At 42.9% G+C, this 18,922-nt stretch overlaps 1 protein-coding gene across 1 annotated transcript in view; it reads left to right on the forward strand.

Moving 5' to 3' along the window:
- Positions 1–18,922, forward strand: part of kif20ba (kinesin family member 20Ba) — a 96,713-nt gene that overhangs the window by 28,455 nt on the left and 49,336 nt on the right. The window contains exons 15-24 of the mRNA XM_056292276.1: positions 1,268–1,388; positions 3,185–3,398; positions 3,891–3,952; positions 4,137–4,256; positions 5,983–6,124; positions 11,039–11,304; positions 11,402–11,497; positions 13,939–14,936; positions 16,337–16,475; positions 17,467–17,589. Coding sequence (XP_056148251.1) covers positions 1,268–1,388; positions 3,185–3,398; positions 3,891–3,952; positions 4,137–4,256; positions 5,983–6,124; positions 11,039–11,304; positions 11,402–11,497; positions 13,939–14,936; positions 16,337–16,475; positions 17,467–17,589 — 2,281 coding nt within the window. The remainder of the gene's footprint in view (positions 1–1,267; positions 1,389–3,184; positions 3,399–3,890; positions 3,953–4,136; positions 4,257–5,982; positions 6,125–11,038; positions 11,305–11,401; positions 11,498–13,938; positions 14,937–16,336; positions 16,476–17,466; positions 17,590–18,922) is intronic.

Raw genomic sequence — 18,922 nt, forward strand, 5'->3', positions numbered from 1 at the left:
GAGTGGAAAATCAAAATAATAAATCAGAAATTGGGTATTGCTTTATTATTATGGTCAAAAGCTTCACTTAACAGAAGCAGATTGATGTTGTCTTTTAACTGAGTAAAATTGCCAATATTTTTACATCACAAATGTGTTATTGGTTTAGTTTATTTCTAAATTGTCATAATTCTACCCACCTTGTGTGGCTCAGTGGTGCAGTACTTGCACGGCTGCCTCACAGCAAGAAGGTCCTGGGTTTGATTCCTACCTGGGGTGGGTTTGGCACTGGGAGAGTTTGCATATTCTGCCCCAGGCCTGTCGGTGTGCAGTGTCTGTCTTTGTGTACTCTGCGTCTTCTCTCCGCGTTATCGCTCGATTAGGGGCCTTTCTGTGTGGAGTTTGTATGTTCACCCCGTGCTCACATAGTCTTTATGCATGCTCAATAATCCAGCTAAGAAAATCACAGGAAGTTGAATCAGTTCATCTGGACACAGCGTTTACTGGGAGAAACGTTTCATCACTCCTCTAATGCCCCCTTTCCACTACATGGTACCAGCTCAACTCGACTCAACTCGCCCTTTTTTCGTTTTCCATTACTGGAAAGTACCGGCATTTTGGTAACTGTTACCACTTTTCTGGTACTGCCTTTGTCGTGGTTCCAAAAAAAACTGGAGCGGGTACCAAAATCAATGCAGACTTCTGATTGGTCAGAGAAATGCGTCACTGCGTCATCAATGCACGCATGGGCTATCACCCGGCATAAATGTTCCCAGCATGATTCTAGGACAGCTCATGAGCTCTCCTAAATCCTGGTGGAGATGGGAATACTTTCCTAATTAATAAAGCTGATAAAATGCTCTTACGCCTATGTCTAAAAGTGGGACCAAATTTGCGTCCCCCTGAGAATTTTTGGCCAGTTAGGACTGATTTCCTACTCTGAGATGTTTGATAACTACGGGCCCCGGTGTCTTTTCCAAAACTGAAGAACATCTGGGTGGGGCTGCGAGGGGACACCCTTCCCATTGTTTATTATCCCGGACAAGGCTCCATGGCTCTACGGGAGCAGGTGTTGAGTAGGCAAGAGACTTGGGTTTTGCTGCCAGGTTTTTCCAAAGGAATGTCTTGGTAGGATGCTCAGCATAAAGACACAAGGGGATGTTCAAGTGTAGAAAAAAATAACATCTAACATTGAAAAAACGTGAAAATATCTAGCCAATTAATCCAATTCAAGACGAGGTCTTTACATGTACAGTAAATAAAAATGACAAATGTGCTTATCGTTCAGCAATCGTCTGGCAAGGGAGAAGGAGATTCTGGTTGAGCAGTCAGAGAGAAGATTGGAGATCTTCAAGGACCTGGTCAAAAACCTCAATTCAGCCGGACCCAGTCAGGACGAACAGGCCATGGTAATCATTTCCTTGATGATAGTAATGATGATGCTAATTATAATGACGATAACAATGATGATGCTAATTGTAATGATAGTAATATTAATTACAGCAGTGATAGTAATAATGCTAATGGTAACCAGGAAAAGCACATTTCCTGAAGAAAATGTTTTATATAGCTGTTGAATACATGCTTGAGATGTTTCACTATTTTAGTACTATCAAATAATGTCATTTGTAGCATTTGAGTTGAATGAGCCCTTTTTCAAAAGTAATGTTGCAATAGTAGAAAGGTGGGTGGCTGTAAGGATGCACTGGGTGGCTGCGAGAGTGTTACTAGTCTATTGCTTCTTTGAAATAGGTGGTTGCTGGGGTCTTATTAGGTGGTTGTCAGGGGGCTACTGCTAGTTGGTTGATAGGGAGCTATTAGTATAATTGCAGCTGCTAGTATGCGATTACAACCGCTTTTATTAGGTTGTACTACTACTGTACTTTTACTATGACATCATCATACAAATCAACCCGTAATGCCTAAACAATTTTGTTGTCTTGGAACCAACAAAAATACTTATTAGAGATACCAGTAATGAGCAGTAGATGCTTAAAAGTAATACATCAGATTAGTACATAAGCAATTGGAGTGATAATTTAAAATTAAAATGGTAGGGGAAAAAAAGTTCAACAAGAATGTTGAAAAGAAAGGGATGAGAAGTACTGCTCATACTGCAACATGAACAAGCCTCCTCCAAACACCTCTGCCTCCCTACTTGGCTCCACACTTCCTCCCCCATCCATTCCCATTTTTCTCCATCCATACACACTGAGCCTTCCTTTGACCTGAGTGGTATTTACCCAAACATTGCTACTCCCAGCCCTTCCTCCCCATTTGCTTTTGGTTGTCCTTAAACTCTGCTTCTGACTCCTCCTCCTCCTCTGACTCCTGCTCTCCTGAGTTGCTGTCAGACCGTGAACTAGAGTTTCAATGGCAATGTGTACTATTCAGAGGATTTGGGAATGGTTGCAATCAAAGCATTGTAAGATGGCAGTGGTTTATATGCAAGGCTCAGCGTTTTCGGTTTTTATTTTTCAAAGCCATCCAGCATGCCGAATTTCACCACAAGAGGACACTGTTACATAACCTCACATGAACAGGAACAGCTTTTGGATCCGTGGAAACAAAATCTGGGTGAAAATCAGTTTAAAAATCTAGGTATTTTTCGGTAAAAACCGATAAAACCGAAAATGCTGAGCCTTGTTTATATGATTAACTCAGTGACCTATAACATCTAAATTTATGGCATGCTAAGGTCCTCGATTAGTAGCATACTAATACTATACTTGATACCTGAGCCATTAGTTTTTTTTGTTTCTCTGTTCACCGACTTGGACTACTCTAGCTAATTGTAAGTATTTTTCTTTCTTTCAAGGTCCATGAGTTGCTTTACATATAAGAATAGGTCACGTGCAATTTCCACACAAAATACTACCTTACAGAAGTAGTTTTATCATAGTGTGTAAACTTAGGATAGAAAAGATACATTTTTGACCCATAATCAGAATGGCTATCTGTGCCGTAGAGTATTTTGATATTTACATACATAGCCCTTCCCTATTGTATTGGGTCATTTTATGGACACATGGATATTTGTTGTATCTGTAGTCAGTGCTGCAGATTTGACCCTTGACCTCTATGCTTGTAATGACTTAGGAAATGAAACTTGAAATGCTTTTCTTCTCAACCCTAAGTCCCTTTTACAGGGTCTGTATAGGTGATAAACTGTCATTTGCGAAACATTCTCCCCTCTTTGTGGCAGGACAAGGACCTGGACCTCAGTGCTCCAGACTCCTTGTCCAGCAAACCTGCAGGCATAGGGAGTGCTGCCAAGGCTGTTGACAATTGCCCGAGGTCTTGCCAACCAAGTGAACAGGCAGGAAGGAGTGAGGCCATGGAGGAGTTGGAGAAGAAGGTGTCAGAACTTCTCAACAAGCTAAGGAATGCCCAAGAACAGCTCACTCACAAAACCACAGGTGAGATCAATGAGAACAAGTTTTGCCTACAGCTATCTTATATATATATATATATATATATATATATATATATATATATATAAATATATAAACAGATACAGGAAAAAAAGTTTTAACACATTGCAGTACAGGCCTGTTTCGTGTGTTGCACACTTATCAGCTGCTAATGAGGTTAAACAAAGAATAATAGGGGTTTACGTTGCCCAGCGTCACGCCCCTAAATTCGGTTGGACAGCAACCAATCAGATGAGGAAACATTTAAACTATAACAACCAATGGGGTAGGTACGTATGATGCATAGCAACGAATGGAGGGGTAGAAAACATTACAACCGCCCCTAAATGCTTTTCAAAACAAGCCCCAGTCCCTTAACCCATTGTTGTAATGTTTTCTACCCCTCCATTCGTTATGGTTATTTTTGTTCTGTTTTATGATTGATTTTTATCCCAAATCAAATAAATTATACAATCGAAACTGTTATATTGTTTTCAGAGCTTGATAGCTTCACTACACAGGCCCACCAATACAAAACGGAGATGGAAGAGACTAAAAAGGTAAACCAATAAATAGTTGTTTTTTAATTTAAGTCAATTTTCTTTTTCATGTAAAGAAAAAAAAGGACGTAGACTTGGATGTGTGTTTTAGTTAAACTGAAAAATCCAAAGCTAGCTATAGCTTTCTGTTCCAATGCTTTTTCTCTTTCAATATATAACGGGTTTTTTCTTTCCAATTTCATAGAGTCTGGAGTCTCGGGAGCAGAAGCTATCAGAGCTTATGGAGCTCTGCCTTGAGAAAGACAAGGCGATCACTAGACTACAGACAGCCATGGAGAGACAGGTTGAAGATGCCACTAAGAATGTAAGCGTGCTTGATACAAATGGGCAGTGCTTTAATGCCGGTAGAAAACCTGGAGAAAGTCACCAAATTTGAAAATTGTAATGGAAAATTTTCTTGGATTAGACCCTGGACAAAATATCTCTCTTTTGTGGAGTTTCCATGTTCTTGTGTTTGCTTGGATTTCCTATTGGTGCTCTTGTTTCCGACCACTGTTCAAAAATGTGGATGTTTGGTCAATTTCAAAGTCTAAATTGCCCAGAGATGTGAAATATTTCTAAGTGATTTTGGTTTATCGACCCTGTGATGGACTGGCAACCTGTCCATGGTATCTCCCTGCATTAAGCAACTTGAATGCTGGGATTAGGCTCCACTACTCTATGTAGTGATTTTGAACTCCCTGGTTTGTATTGAGTGTCACTCCTCCCACAGCGCCTGCCTCAGCATCTATGAACAACACTGCGACATTCATGCTACTGAACACTTGCTCCTTAAACAATAAAGCACTACTCATCCATGACATCATCATGGACAGGAAAATTGACTTTCTATGCCTAACTGAGACATGGCAAAATCAGCAGGACTTCTTGACACTAACTCAAGCCATACCCCCACGCCATGTGTACATACAGAAACCTCGCTCCATGGGTCGTGGTGGTGGGCTGGCTATTATGCATCGAGCTGACATTCTGGTTAAAGAACTTCCAGTACTCAATGTCTCCTCGTGTGAGTGTGTTGCCTTCATACTGGCTGGGTCAGCACAGCTTCAGGTGATCCTTGTTTAAAATGGGCAATTTGTGTTAACTATTGAATTCTGGCTCATAATTTCACCAGAGGAAGTAACTAAGTATCCCCAGAATCAACACAAACTAGGCTTATTGGTGGCACCAGGCACCATTTTACAGTATGAACTACAATTGAGAGAACCTTATATAAATGTAAGAAAATACAAAATGAAAAATGTTCTTAGATTTTTTTAAAAATTTAAATAAATTTATATTAAATTTCCAATGAAAATTAAATAATCTTTTTGTGATTAATACTACGCACATGCTTGTCCTTAAGTGTGGGTTTGATTTTCTTTGACTCCCTCCTCAGGAGTGTTGCTCTGTAAAGCAGAGTCTGCTCATTAATGCACAGGGTAATATCGTAATTTACTTTGTGTGATCTGGTCCAGCTAACCAGTCATTGCAGTCTTTTCATGTAGAAAAACCTACTGCTCAGCTTTCCGCCAAAAAAATAAAAAAAATCTCTAGGTCAAACAATCCTGATTTCAGACAAGTTCGATCACTATGGACCTCATTCATCAGTCGTTCGTACATGCAAATTTGTTCTTGCATACCCATGGAATTTTTTAGCCCTGGAGTTTGTCTCAGAGAGCAGTGTAGAACCTGGGTAACACCTAAATTTATACACCAATTGTGTACTGCTGATGTTTTTGCAAGCCTGGGTGATTGCTCATTGCAAGAGGTAGACAATATATGTTTAGGGGGAAGGAATTACAAATAACCACCAGGCTTTGCTTCTGACTGTCAAACAATCTTGAGTTAAAAAAATGCCATGGGTGTGTAAAAATTTGTACGTATGAATGAGGGCCCAGAGGTCCAGCGGGACCATAGGCATCCCCTTAAGGTCTTCGTTGGACAAGTCACTCATTGCTTACTTAAATTTAAATACATATTTCTCCTTTGTTTTGTATGGGTGCGCATGTGTGCGTGTGAGACAGAAGGCAATTTTTGACTCAATCCAGGAGGAGCTTCTCAGTCTGAAGAGCAGCTGTTCCTGCTCACGGGCCAGAGAAGTGGAGAGGCCCACCAGCACCAGGAACCAGACCCTCAAACGGCAGCATGAAGCCCAGCCTGACTTAGATGGACAGCCCCCTCCAAAGAGAGGTACAGTATTTGCTGTCAACCCAGGAAAGCAGGGAGGCCTAGATAGGAAACAACCTGCACAAAGTCGACTTTACCACCAATCCAAATGGAGGCTTTCCTGCATCAGGAAGTGACTCCCAGCATAGCACACTGCCATTATTACGTAATTGATTCAAAGAATGTGGATTGATATGAGTTTATTTTTTAGCCCCGCATTACTAGACATTGTACTCGTTCCACTTGTGGTATTGGTTGTTAATCACTTAAGCTTTAGTGTGTTCATGACCTAATATTTTCCATCATAGTGAACTTCCAAAGTAATGTTAAATCCGCCAGGAAATTCTGGCTGGGACAATGAAATGGGAAATGTTTAGTATTCCTACACATAGCAACTGACTGAAATTGGGGTGGAATCCTTGAGATGGGAAGTCTCAAGCCTAGCCTAATTTCTTTCTAAAATAAAAGCGTTATTTCTATAAATATGTATGTCCTTGTAGATGATTGGGAAAAATTAAAGTATTTTTATTAGCTGGGCTCGCTGCTTTACAGCCGCATAATAATTAAGAAGCGTTGACCTGTTTGTTGTTTGACGATCACCTTGTCTTTTTAAAATCTATTGCTGTTAGTATCTTTATCGTCCTTCTCTCTCCGCCCACACTACAGTGCAGACGCTTTTGCTTTTGCTCTCCACTTTGCTCTTTGACTTTCCAAGTTTTCCTACATTTATATTGTTTTTGCTACTTCTCCATGAGCAGTATTTCATGCTAGATTATTTGTAAAAGTGACCATGGTTTTCATAGAGTTTTCCGATTTCATCGCTTTGAAGAGAAGAGACTGTCTTTCCATGGCACTGAGGCTGAAACACAGAGTTCTCCTGCTCTTGGGAACCTGACTGGCTTTTCTTTGTGGAGATTTTCACTGTTGGACTGCTGGAGACTTTGTTTTGCTTTGGGGAAAAATACCTCCCCTCTCGTCTCCCTCCCCTGAATGCACCAGCTGTGCCATGCTGAGCCAGAAAATCACAGATCTTGAAAAAAATAATCTCTATGGTCTACCAAATATTATAAGAGGATGAAAAACTTACTGACGGTCTGATTGCTGCTTCCCAAGCTGATGTCCCGGAACCAGCTGATGATCAGAACAAGGGACATGAAGCACATTGCGAAGTTGCTTTCAGACATAATGAGCACCACACCAATAACTATGCGGACACTATTCCCTGGTCGGGCCCGAACCCGCTTGAGACTGAGACACCACATTAGATCTGGATATGTGCTACTGGCTAAACCAGGGAGCAAGACCAAATACCAGTTCTACCCCCGCAGTGTCAAACCCTGAGCTCTGGACAGACATTGTCTGGGGTAAAAGAAGAGTCAGACACAACATGCACAATTCCACTAATGTCTCACCAGAGGTTTGGCTGGAGAACAGGTTTGTTATTTTGGATGCGCTGTCAGTGGGCACAATGGTAATGCCCCAGCTAGCATTACCACCGCTAGCTCAGAAGCTAACGCTGAGACCTGTGCAGCCACGGCCCGTGATACAGCTAAGTCCTTGAGGAGCATCTCTCGGCAGCACCCAGAGGTAAACAACAGATCAGTCGCCACTAAAGCTAATGTCACATCATCAAAACAGACAGCATCACAGGAGAACATGCACCGGACATTCGAAAAAGTCAGCCAAGCTAGGCAAGACATCAAACCAAAGACAGCTCTGCTTGTAGAAGACCATATAATAATAATAATAATAATAATAATTTTATTCATATAGCACCTTTCTAAAACAATGTTATAAAGTGCTTCACAAAAAAAATAAAAAATACAGGTAAAACCAGACAAGGCAGGAATAAGAGTAAGATCAAATAAGAGTAAAATTAAAAACAAATACCAAACATTTGTAAAAGCTTTCATAAAAAGAAAAGTTTTAAGACGAGATTTAAAAGAAGCTAAAGACTTACGTAGTTCGTCTTAGCTCGGCAGGAAGAGCGTTCCATAGTGTGGGGGCTCTAACAGCAAAAGCCCGGTCACTCTTTGTAACCAACCAAGACCTGGGAATAACTAGCAGGGCTCCATCTGCAGACCTTAATGGTCGAGGGGGGACATACCAAGTCAATAAATCACAAATGTATAAAGGAGCATTACCATTTAAAGCCTTAAAAGTGAGCAGTAAAAATTTTAACTTGATTCGAAATATAACAGGGAGCCAGTGTAGGGAGGCAAGCACAGGAGTGATATGGTCATGCCTCCTTGTTCCTGTAATGAGCCAAGCGACGGCATTTTGTACCAACTGCAGATGATGGAGGGAACCCTTGCTGATACCAGAATAAAGTGCATTACAGTAGTCAAGTCGAGAAAAGATAAAAGCGTGTACAACTTTTTGCAAATCGGCAATTGATAAAAATTACCTAATTTGGGAGGTAACGAATGAATGACCTAATAATAAGAGATGTCAAAAGCAAAGTTTTGAAAACTGTCTGTGTACCCAACGTGATGGTTAGCGACGTGGTTCAAACACTGCCACAAGTGTTACTCGACCATCCGGACATGGACACTTATTTTGCATGTTGGAAAAAATGACACTCGTCCTGGAATGACAGATGGCTCATCGTCATTATATAACTGTCCGTTAAAGAACTGATTTCAAAACACTGCTCTTGGTTTATAAAGCACTGAATGGTTTAGGGCCAAAATACATTTCTGATCTTCTGCTACACTGTGAACCATCCAGACGGCTCAGGTCATCTGGGACAGGTCTGCTTTCTGTCCCGAAAGTCAGAACTAAACAATATTAAACTCGAAATTAAAATTAGACCGGGACCGGAGGGTGTGCTACAATTATCGGGGCATCACATTGCTCAGCCCCTCTGGGAAAGTCTACTCCAGGGTGCTGGAAAGGAGGCTTCAACCGATTGTCGAACCTCAGATCCAGGAGGAACAACGCAGATTCTGTCGTGGCCGTGGAACAACGGACCAATTCTTTACCCTTGCAGAAGTGCTGAGGGAGGCATGAGAGTTTGACCAGCCAGTCTACATGTGTTTTGTGGACCTGGAGAAGGCATACGACTGTGTACCCCGGGGCACTCTGTGGGGGGTTTTGCGGGAGTATGGGGTACCAGGGCAGTTGCTACAAGCCATCCGGTCTTTGTTTAACCAAAGTGAGAGCTATGTCTGTATTCTTGGTACAAAGTCAAACAAGTATTTGGTGGGTGTCGGACTCCGCCAAGGTTGTCCCTCGTTTCCGATTCTGTTTGTGATATTCATGGACAGGATCTCAAGGCGCAGCCAAGGTGAGGAGTGTGTCCGTTTTGGGAACCTCAGAATTGCATCTCTGCTCTTTGCAGATAATGTCTTTTGCTTGGCTTCATCAGAACGTGACCTCCAGCGCACACTGGCGCGGTTTGCAGCTGAGTGTGAAATGGCTGGGATGAGAGTCAGCACCTCCAAGTCTGAGGCCATGGTTCTCTACTGGAAAATGGTAGATTGCTCCCTCCGGGTTGGGGATGAGTTGTTGCCTCAAGTGAAGGAGTTCAAGTATCTCGGGGTCTTGTTCACAAGTGAGGGTAGGATGGAGCGTGAGATTGACAGGCGGATTGGTGCAGCATCAGCAATAATGTGGACATTGTGTCGAACCATTGTGGTGAAGAGGGAGCTGAGCCGGAAAGAAAAGCTCTCAATTTACCAGTCAATCTTCATTCCAACTCTCAGCTATGGTCATGAGCTTTGGATAGTGATCAAAAGGGTGAGATCATAGATACAAGGGACTGAAATGAGTTTCCTCTATAGGGTGTCTGGGCTCAGCCTTAGAGATGGGGTGAGGAGCTTGGACATCCGGAGGGAGCTCAGAGTAGAGCCGCTGCTCCTTGGTGTCGAAAGGAGCCAGTTGAGGTGGTTCGGACATCTGATTAGGATGCCTCCTGGGCGCCATCCTTTGGAGGTTTTCTGGGCATGTCCAACTGGGAGGAGACCCCGAGGTAGACCCAGAACTCGCTGGAGGGACTACATGTCCAATCAGGCCTGGGAATGCCTTCGGATCCTCCAGGAGGAGCTGGAGGGTATTGTTGGGGAGAGGGACGTCTGGAATGCCCGACACTGTAAATTCTAAAAGTTAAGTTTACTTAAAAAAAAAAAAATCAGGGAACTGATTACACTTGGGAAACGTAAGTAAATGAACTTAATTGTGTCAAGTTAATTTCACATAAAATCATTTCACGTAACTTGACACAATTGAGTTCATTTACTTACTTTTCCTGAGGGTAATTTGTTTCCTAATTTTTTTAAAGTAAATTTTTAGAATCTACAATGTACTTATCTTGCTGCCACCGCGACCTGACCCCTGAGAAGCGGCTGATGATGAGAATGAATAAAATGGTTAAAATCCCTTTTGGGAGCAATTTAGTGTCCAGACCTCACTCCTTAATTCAACTTTTGTTATTCTTGTTTTGCACCTTAATATTTTCTGGATATGCACATACTTGGTTCCTCTTCTGGTGCTTTGTTAATGCAAAAATGTGCAACAGAATAGTCTACCAATATGCTGGAAAATTTTAGTAAAGACCTTCCATACTCTATTATAAGAAATTACATTCTTTTTGAGTGTGTCAAAATTAGTTGTTATTTATGGCTTTAACATTATGGTGTGCCTTTTGGTTATTGGACAGCTGAATAGATCTGAGTTTTAATTCTTGATCTGTTTTGTTGTGGGAATATTAGGATGGATATTTTTACGTTTTCTTTACTCTGAGTGGGTCCTAATGAAGACAGCAGTGTCTGATAAACTTTACAGATTTCTGAGTAATGAAAAGCACTATGCAGATATTTTGGAAGAATGGTGTCTTACATTATGCTACACATCTTACATTCATATACTGTATGACTAGTTATCGGTCATGGGCTTGTGTCTGATATTTTTCTGTGTTTTGTCTGCTTGTACTATCAGACCTCAGTGAAGACAGTGGGGTAGACGAGGAGGTTGTGAACAGGCTTTACACCCAACTTCAGGAGAAGTGCTCCATGGTGGCCCAGCTGGAGAGAAGGGTGGCAGACCTTCAAAAGGAGATAGAGTTGACCTCCCAGGACTTGCGGTCACCACGGGTGAGGAGGACTCTGCACAAGGCGGAGGAGGAGGTTGATGAGGAAGCTGAGGAGGCCCACAGCCAAGAAGAGGCGCTTGACGCTGTGATGGAGGAGGATCAAGGTCATCAGGTAGACTTTCTTTTTGCTCATGATTGTGTGTGTGTGTGTGTGTGTGTTTTCATGCATGCATGCAGACTTATTCATTTATTACCTGATGGGACATTAGGTTTTGGTGGAGGAGAAGCGTGGCAGGGAGCAGGCACTTTACTCTCTTGAAGGGGAGAACAGAGCCATGGAGGAAGCACAGCCTGCTATGGAAGAGGTGAGGAGGGAGGGCAGCCAGCTAGCTGAAGAGGGAAGGCAAGAGGCTGTGTCACTCGGACAGGAAGTTACAGAAATGACCGACCAACTGGAGGCTATGAAGAGAGAGGTTGGTTGAAATAACACTTAAAACCTTTTATTACATTCAATAGGGAAGCCACCATAGCTGGGCGGAACAATGTTGTAATTAAAGACCCATTCCAGTAACTTCATTCAGAAATTGCTTGGACAACACCTTAAATATGCAATCAAAAACACTTGCCTTTGCCAGGTCTGTCCGCTGAATGAATAGATTTATGTACGGACAGTTTCATCACATCTAGCACACTTTTTTGGGGGATACCCCCCCTTTTTTTTCCCTCCCAATTGTATTTGGCCAATTACCCCACTCTTCCGAGCCGTCCTGGTCGCTGCTCCACCCCTCTGCCGATCCGAGGAGGGCTGCAGACTACCACATGCCTCCTCCGATACATGCGGAGTCGCCAGCTGCTTCTTTTCACCTGACAGTGAGGAGTTTCGCCAGGGGGACTCAGCACGTGGGGGGATCACACTATTCCCCCCCCCCCCCCAAAGGCGCCCCAACCGACCAGAAGAGGCGCTAGTGCAGTGACCAGGACACATACCCTCATCCGGCTTCCCACCCGTAGACACGGCCAATTGTGTCTGTAGGGATGCCCAACCAAACCGGAGGTAACACGGGGATTCGATCCGGCGATCCCCGTTTTGGTAGGCAACAGAATAGACTGCCACGCTACCCGGACACCCTTTCATAAAGCACACTCTTAAGATGTGTGGGTGTGTCTATATTTTCATCACATACCTTGAATGACATATTGACAATAGCCATTCTCGAGGATAGCATGACTATTTTCAACCAAGTGCACCTTACAGTCATGATCTTAAAGCAATCACTCGAGACGCCACCGTAGCTGAATGGCTATAGTGCATACCACATGGCCACATGGTTTCAACCGTGGCCGGTTCGAATTCAGCTGGCGATCTTTGTTGCATGTCATACCCCCACTCTCTTTCCTTCCTGTCTGCCTTCACTATTGCTGTCTAATAAAAAAATTTAAAAAAAAAGAATAAACAAAAGAAATCATTCATGACTCAAGTGGATCACCAAACAATATACAAACAAATTCAAGCATATTCAGGCTCAAATAAAACAAAACATCCGGGTAGCTTGGCAGTCTATTCCATTGCCTACTAACATGGAGATCACCGGATTGAATCCCCGTGTTACCTCTGGCTTGGTGGGGCGTCCCTACAGACACAATTGGCCATGTTTGCAGGTGGGGAGCCGGATGTGGGTATGTGTCCTGGTCACTGCACTAGCGCCTCCTGTGGTCGGTCAGGGTCGCCTGGGGGGAATACAGTGATCCTCCATGCACTTTGTCCCCCTGGCGAAACTCTTCACTGTCAGGTGAAAAGAAGCAGCTGGTGACTCCACATGTATCAGAAGAGGCATGTGGTAGTCTGCAGCCCTCCCCAGATCAGCAGAGGGGGTGGAGCAAAAGACAGCTCAAAAGAGTGGGGTAATTGGCCGGATACAATTGGGGATGAAAATCCCCCCCCAACAAAAAAAGAAAGAAAAAAAGGTCAGTGTGCTGGGGAAGGGGGTGCGGGTTTTTTGTCCGTCCTGGGTAGGGAGACAGCAGTTGCCGTGTTGGTGCTGGGGTGCAGCTGCAATCACATGTGATCAACTTTTCAATAACAAAACACACATCTGTGAACTAACTGCCCATCCAAGTGAATGTGCGACTGCTGAAATTCAACTCGGGCAACGTGATGGCAAAAAGACAGTTGGAATTGTTGACTATAGTAAGGTTCATTCTTAAGGATTGCTTAGACACACACACATACAGCGATCACTGGGTTGCACACATCGGCTACATTTTATCTAGGGATGTACCAGTACTGATAGCGGATATCACTATTGGTACATCTCCGGGGTACAGTATTGGTACATCTCCGGGGTCAGTCTAATGTGATAAGGAGCAGTTGTGCACCATGACCAATTTGTCAAAAACAGCAAATATGCAGTTTTATACCAAAACCATTACATAAAATAACTGCAGCCCCAAGAAAACACGTTTTTATTAGAGCAATATTTAATCCTCTGTTAAAAGATGTGAGATCAGAAAACATGGTTCTAATTACACTGGATCTTTAAACACAGAAATATCAAAATTCAGATTTAGATTTACTTATCAGAACTCACCCATTCGTTTTAATTCTGATAAGTGAGTTCTCTGGTGCTCAGGGCCTAAAGCTAGTTCACAGATTTGCCTTCGCTGGAGTTTTTTTTTTCTCCCTCTATAATTTATGTACAAATACTTTTTGTTTAGCTTGTAAATGCATGTCATATTCAAAACTGTACGTTATCTAAATAAGCATGGATGAGAATTACCTATAAGTATATTGTTATTATTACCACAGGTAGCCAAACAGACTGCAAAAGCCCTGCAGGTCTCAGATGAACTCCAGATAGCCCAAGCTCAAATGGAGAAATGCACTAGGGAGATTCAGGAAAAAATGGCTCAGATCCACACCCTGACCCAGGAAGTTGAACACCTCAAACAGGAACTCTACCTGAAGCGGGAAAGGAAAATAATCCCAGTATTGACAGGGCCTGAAATGGTTATCCCCAGTCAGAGTGAGGAGTTTTCTGGCCAGAGTAGGGTTTTAGCAGAGGAGAAAGAGGAGAACAAGACAAGGCATGGACGGATACCACTGCTCCGTGTACAGGTCTCTGATCAGCCTCTACAGCAGCTCACTGACAAGCTGAAAGCCTCCGAACAAGAACTGGGGCAGTCGAGGTCACAGCCAGAGGAACAGACTCAGACAATGGAGAAGCAGCAGGATGAGCTTGGACAAGAACTGAGAGAACAGGAAGTGGTGTCAGTCGAGGAAGTGGATAGGATCGAGCAGATCAGCCAGCTGAGAGCCAAATCTGAGGAGGCTGTAGCCAAAGCTCTGGGCACAGCTGACAACACCATTGATTCCAAAGCCCAAGATGACCACTTTAGGTTGGACGTTGGAGGCGCTGAACTGGGGGCAAAAGCCACTAACATAGAGGAGAAAAGGGGGTGCGCCAAGGACAGACAAATGGGAGAAAATACACCACTATCGACAGAGGTGATGCCAGGATCTAACACACAGCAAGCTTCCTTACTGAAAGCAGCAGAGATGGTGAGACTGCTGAAAGACCAAGAGAAAGAGCTGCAGGAGAAACTGGCAAGGAAGGAGGCCCAGGTGTTGTCTCTGCAGAAGAGACTGCAGCAAGCAGTGGATCGGTCTGAAGAAGAGGAGAGCCAGGCAGTTCAGGAGGCACGGCGAAGGGAGGTTGAGAGGCGCCGGGAGCTCCTAGCTGTGGCTGAGGAGGCCATTGCTCAGAAGGATGCTGAGCTCGAAAAGAGAGCCCAGGAGATCCAACGGTAAGCCTTTCTGTTCCCTTATTTGATGGCTTGGAATGCCAAATTTATACTATTTCACGTCTTTCTTACAGTCAGTAAGTATATAATAATAATTTAAAAAAATTAATGGTGCCTTCCATGACACTCAAGGTCACCTCACATCAAACACAACAAAACAAAGCAGTAAAACATTAGTGCAATCAACAATAAAACACACAGTAAGCAATAAAGCATACATCTGCAGGAGTTTGAAAGAAGAAAAAGAAAAGGGTGAATTTGATGCTGTTAAACTGAGTATGCTAGTTTTAAAAAGGTGGGTTTTAAGAGCTGTTTTGAATTCTGTAATGGAGTCCAGTAAGTGGATGTGAGAGGGAATGGAGTTCCAGAGTTTAGGTGCTGCATAGGAGAGCGCCCTGGCACCCATTGTGCTGAGGTTAATGGCTGGTAGTGCCAATAGACCTACTGGCGAAGATTGCAGGGAGCGAGATGGGGTGTAAGTCTGAAGGAGGTCTGTGCGATAAGCAGGGGGGATATATTATGAAGAGCTTTGAATGTTGGTAACAAAATTTTAAAATTAATCTGCTGTGACACAGGAAGCCAGTGTAATTGAATCAGCAGGGGAGAGACATGGTCAATTACGCCATTATTACACTTCTAACGTGTAATAATCCATGCTGCAGAATTCTAGATGAGTTGAAGCCAGTGAATAAGTTTGTGCGGATCCCTGCCAGCATCGCATTGCAGTAGTCAATGCATGATGTGACCAAAGCATTGACCTTCCATGGAATGTTGTGTTAAAACAGGACGTAGTCTGGAGATCGTTCACAGATAGAAAAAAGGCAATCCGGGAGACGTTGTTTATATGACTGGAAAAGGAAAGGGCACTATCTAGGGTAACTCCAAGGCTCTTAGCTTGAGTGGAGACAGGTGTGTTGGTTCCAGTAGTGGGGATTGAGCAAGTAATAAATAATATCCAACTAATATCCAAATAATATCCATCCAATATCCAGCGCGAGCAAGTTGCTCGCGCTCAGCCATCCTCACCAAAACTGAAGAAGTAACCTAGCTTGGAACGTAAACACGACGCACGTGTTTTACGTCCGTTACCTTTCACCATCCAGTTGGTTCAGCGTCAGCCGTAAGGCGCGTACAGCCCAGTCAAGAATTGGGCTTTAAAGTTCCGATTATTGAGTTTTCTGCATCGAGACTTCTTCTTTTGAGAGAATCTTGATGCATCGATTCTGCCCTCCACCCATAGTTAACACTATACAATTCAGATTTTTACTATTTTGCATACTCTATTCAGGTGTTTACAAATATTGAAGAATCTGGTAAGTTGTCTTTTTTTTTTTTCTCTCTACAAAAGTGTATTATGCTGTCTTTTCGTAACTAAGTTATGTTTTTGTTGATTTTACTTTAAGACTGAAGGAGAGCGCAATCCAGGGGGCAGACAAAGTGAAGACTGTCTGCCTTGACCTGCAGAGAAAGGAAGATGAGACTTCAGATCTAAGAGAGAAGCTTGCAGACTCCAAGAAACAGATCCAGCAAGTCCAGAAAGAGGTACTTGCTCTGGGATCACTTATACCTTCAAAATCTATCTTCTTTAAACACAAAGTGAAACTTTTTTTATTTAAGTTTAAAATGTATTTTCTTGTGTCACAAGGCCGCATCCTAAACCGCCAGAGACCCATAGTTACAAATTTATATTTGTTTCAAGAATGTAAGCAGTGTCTTTTTGGACTAAATGTAGTAAAAACTACATTTCTCAAATGACAATGTGCCAAGTGTGGCTTGGGAGTGCTAACCACCGAGCCACCGTGCCTCCCAAAGTTTTCCCAAACCTCTGGACAACTGATTTTTCGGGTCATCTAATAATCGCAAGGTTCCTGGTTCGATCCCTGACTCCTCCAGAGCGCATGTTGAAGTGTCATTGAGCAAGACGCTAAAGACCTAACTGCTCCTTATGAGCAGGTTGGTGCCTTGTATGGCAGCCTCCCCCCGTCAGTGTGTGAATGTGAGGCATATATTGTAAAGCGCTTTGAGTGGTCCGTAGTGGTCAGTAGACTAGAAAAGCGCTATATAAATAACCCAGTCCATTTACCATATTAACTTGAAAATACGTCTCCTTTGAATTGAAGGCTGAAAACTTCTATCATCTTTCAAATCCTTTAACACAAGGCTGAAAACCCTGCTCCATTACATTTCCATTTATCTTTCTAAAACATCTGTAAAGGCAAAAAAATCCTCTCCATAAACTTTAATCACTTAACTGGTAATTTATTACATTCACAATGCTGTAGCAATCCTACAGATCATTGTTTGCATTTAAGTTACTGACACCTGTTAGGGATATTGGCAATTGGAGTAGCGTTTGACAAGTCCAGATTTTGAGTCTGAGCTGTGCCCAATTTTCTTCCTCTTATTTTATTCATTTTTTTTTCTTTATCTGTTCACCTGGAATGTTTTCTTATCAGTATCTCAACATTAGAATTGCCTCAGTTTCCCTCCCCACCTGATTTATTGATTGTTTGTTTGTGTCTGTGTCCTGAAGATCTCTACAATGAGAGATGAGGAGAAGACTCTCAAACAGAAACTGTCTGATGCGGAGAAAACCAGGAAGCAGCTTCAGTTTGACCTGGCCAACAGAGACCGAACCATCCAGCTGCTAAAAACTGTACGTCCTCATAGGTCACACCCCCTGTCACTCAACCATACACTATGTAGGTCACACCCCCTGTCACTCAACCATACGCTATGTAGGTCACACCCCCTGTCACGCATCCATACACTGTATAAGTCACACACCCTGTCACTTATACATACACTGTATAGGTCACACACCCTGTCACTCATCCATACATTGTGTAGGTCACACCCCCTGTCACTCATCCATACACTGTATAGGTCACACCCCCTGTCACTCATTCATACACTGTCTAGGTCACACACCCTGTCACTCACCCATATGCTGTATAGGCCACACCCCCTGCCACTCATCCATACACTTTATAGGTCACATCTGCTGTCAGTCATTCACGCAAAAAAAAAAGGCAAGATCAAAGCATGTCTACAATTGTAGAAAAAAAGAAGAAAATAGAATAACTACTTTTTTTCTGGGGGGGGGGTACCTTCATTTGTCATCGCCAGCAATAAAAAAGCTAAAATAATAATAGAATAACAAATAGTACTGATAATATGGATAAATATTAATGAAGATTGAAGTAATTTTCCCATTTTCAAAAAGTAGATATTTCACTGTTTTGAAGGCTAAAACATTTGCTCTTTTGGGTTGTATTAAAGCCCCATAAGAAGACTCAGCAAAGTGACATATTTCTCCAAACTGATGTGATAAGTGATGTTTTTTTGTCTGTACAATTCTAAATGAGGCCTGACAACACTTTAATAGGGATAGTGTTTCAAAAAGAGTGAAACTGTCCTTTCATTGAAGAAAGTTATATCAGCTCATCTGGACACAATGTTTATTGAGAGAGAAACATTTCATCACTCATCTAAGTGACCTCTTCAGTCTTAACCGGCTGCAAGTATCCTGCAGTTACCTGCAGTCGGTCCAAACTATGGGATTTACAAGAGCACAGGGCTTTTGTTATGCATTTATAGCCCCCGTCGGTCCCCCTCTTCAGCATGTTTGATGAGCTAAACAACCAATCAGCATCGCCTCTCCAAGAGGGGGACCATCATCATCATCATCATCATCATCATCATCAGTTCCGTAGCCTATGGAGGTCATAGGAGCACAGCTGATGCCTCAACAAGAGGTTGAGTCATCATTGTGTTTCAGTAGGGGGAGAACCTGATGGTCCCTATCTCCTCTCCAGGTATGGATGGCCGATGGTTCACAGAGGAGCTCATCCGTCCTTTGATAGGTTTTGTTTTTAGTCCTGCTGGGTGTCCACACACCCTCCTCACAACAACCCAAGGGTTGAAGTGGGGGTGCCGGTTTAGTCGATGACGACCCGACGGTTGCAGTTTAACGTCGTACCCAGGAC

Source organism: Lampris incognitus, chromosome 13 (assembly GCF_029633865.1).
Source record: "Lampris incognitus isolate fLamInc1 chromosome 13, fLamInc1.hap2, whole genome shotgun sequence".
NCBI classification, from domain to species: Eukaryota; Metazoa; Chordata; class Actinopteri; order Lampriformes; family Lampridae; genus Lampris; species Lampris incognitus.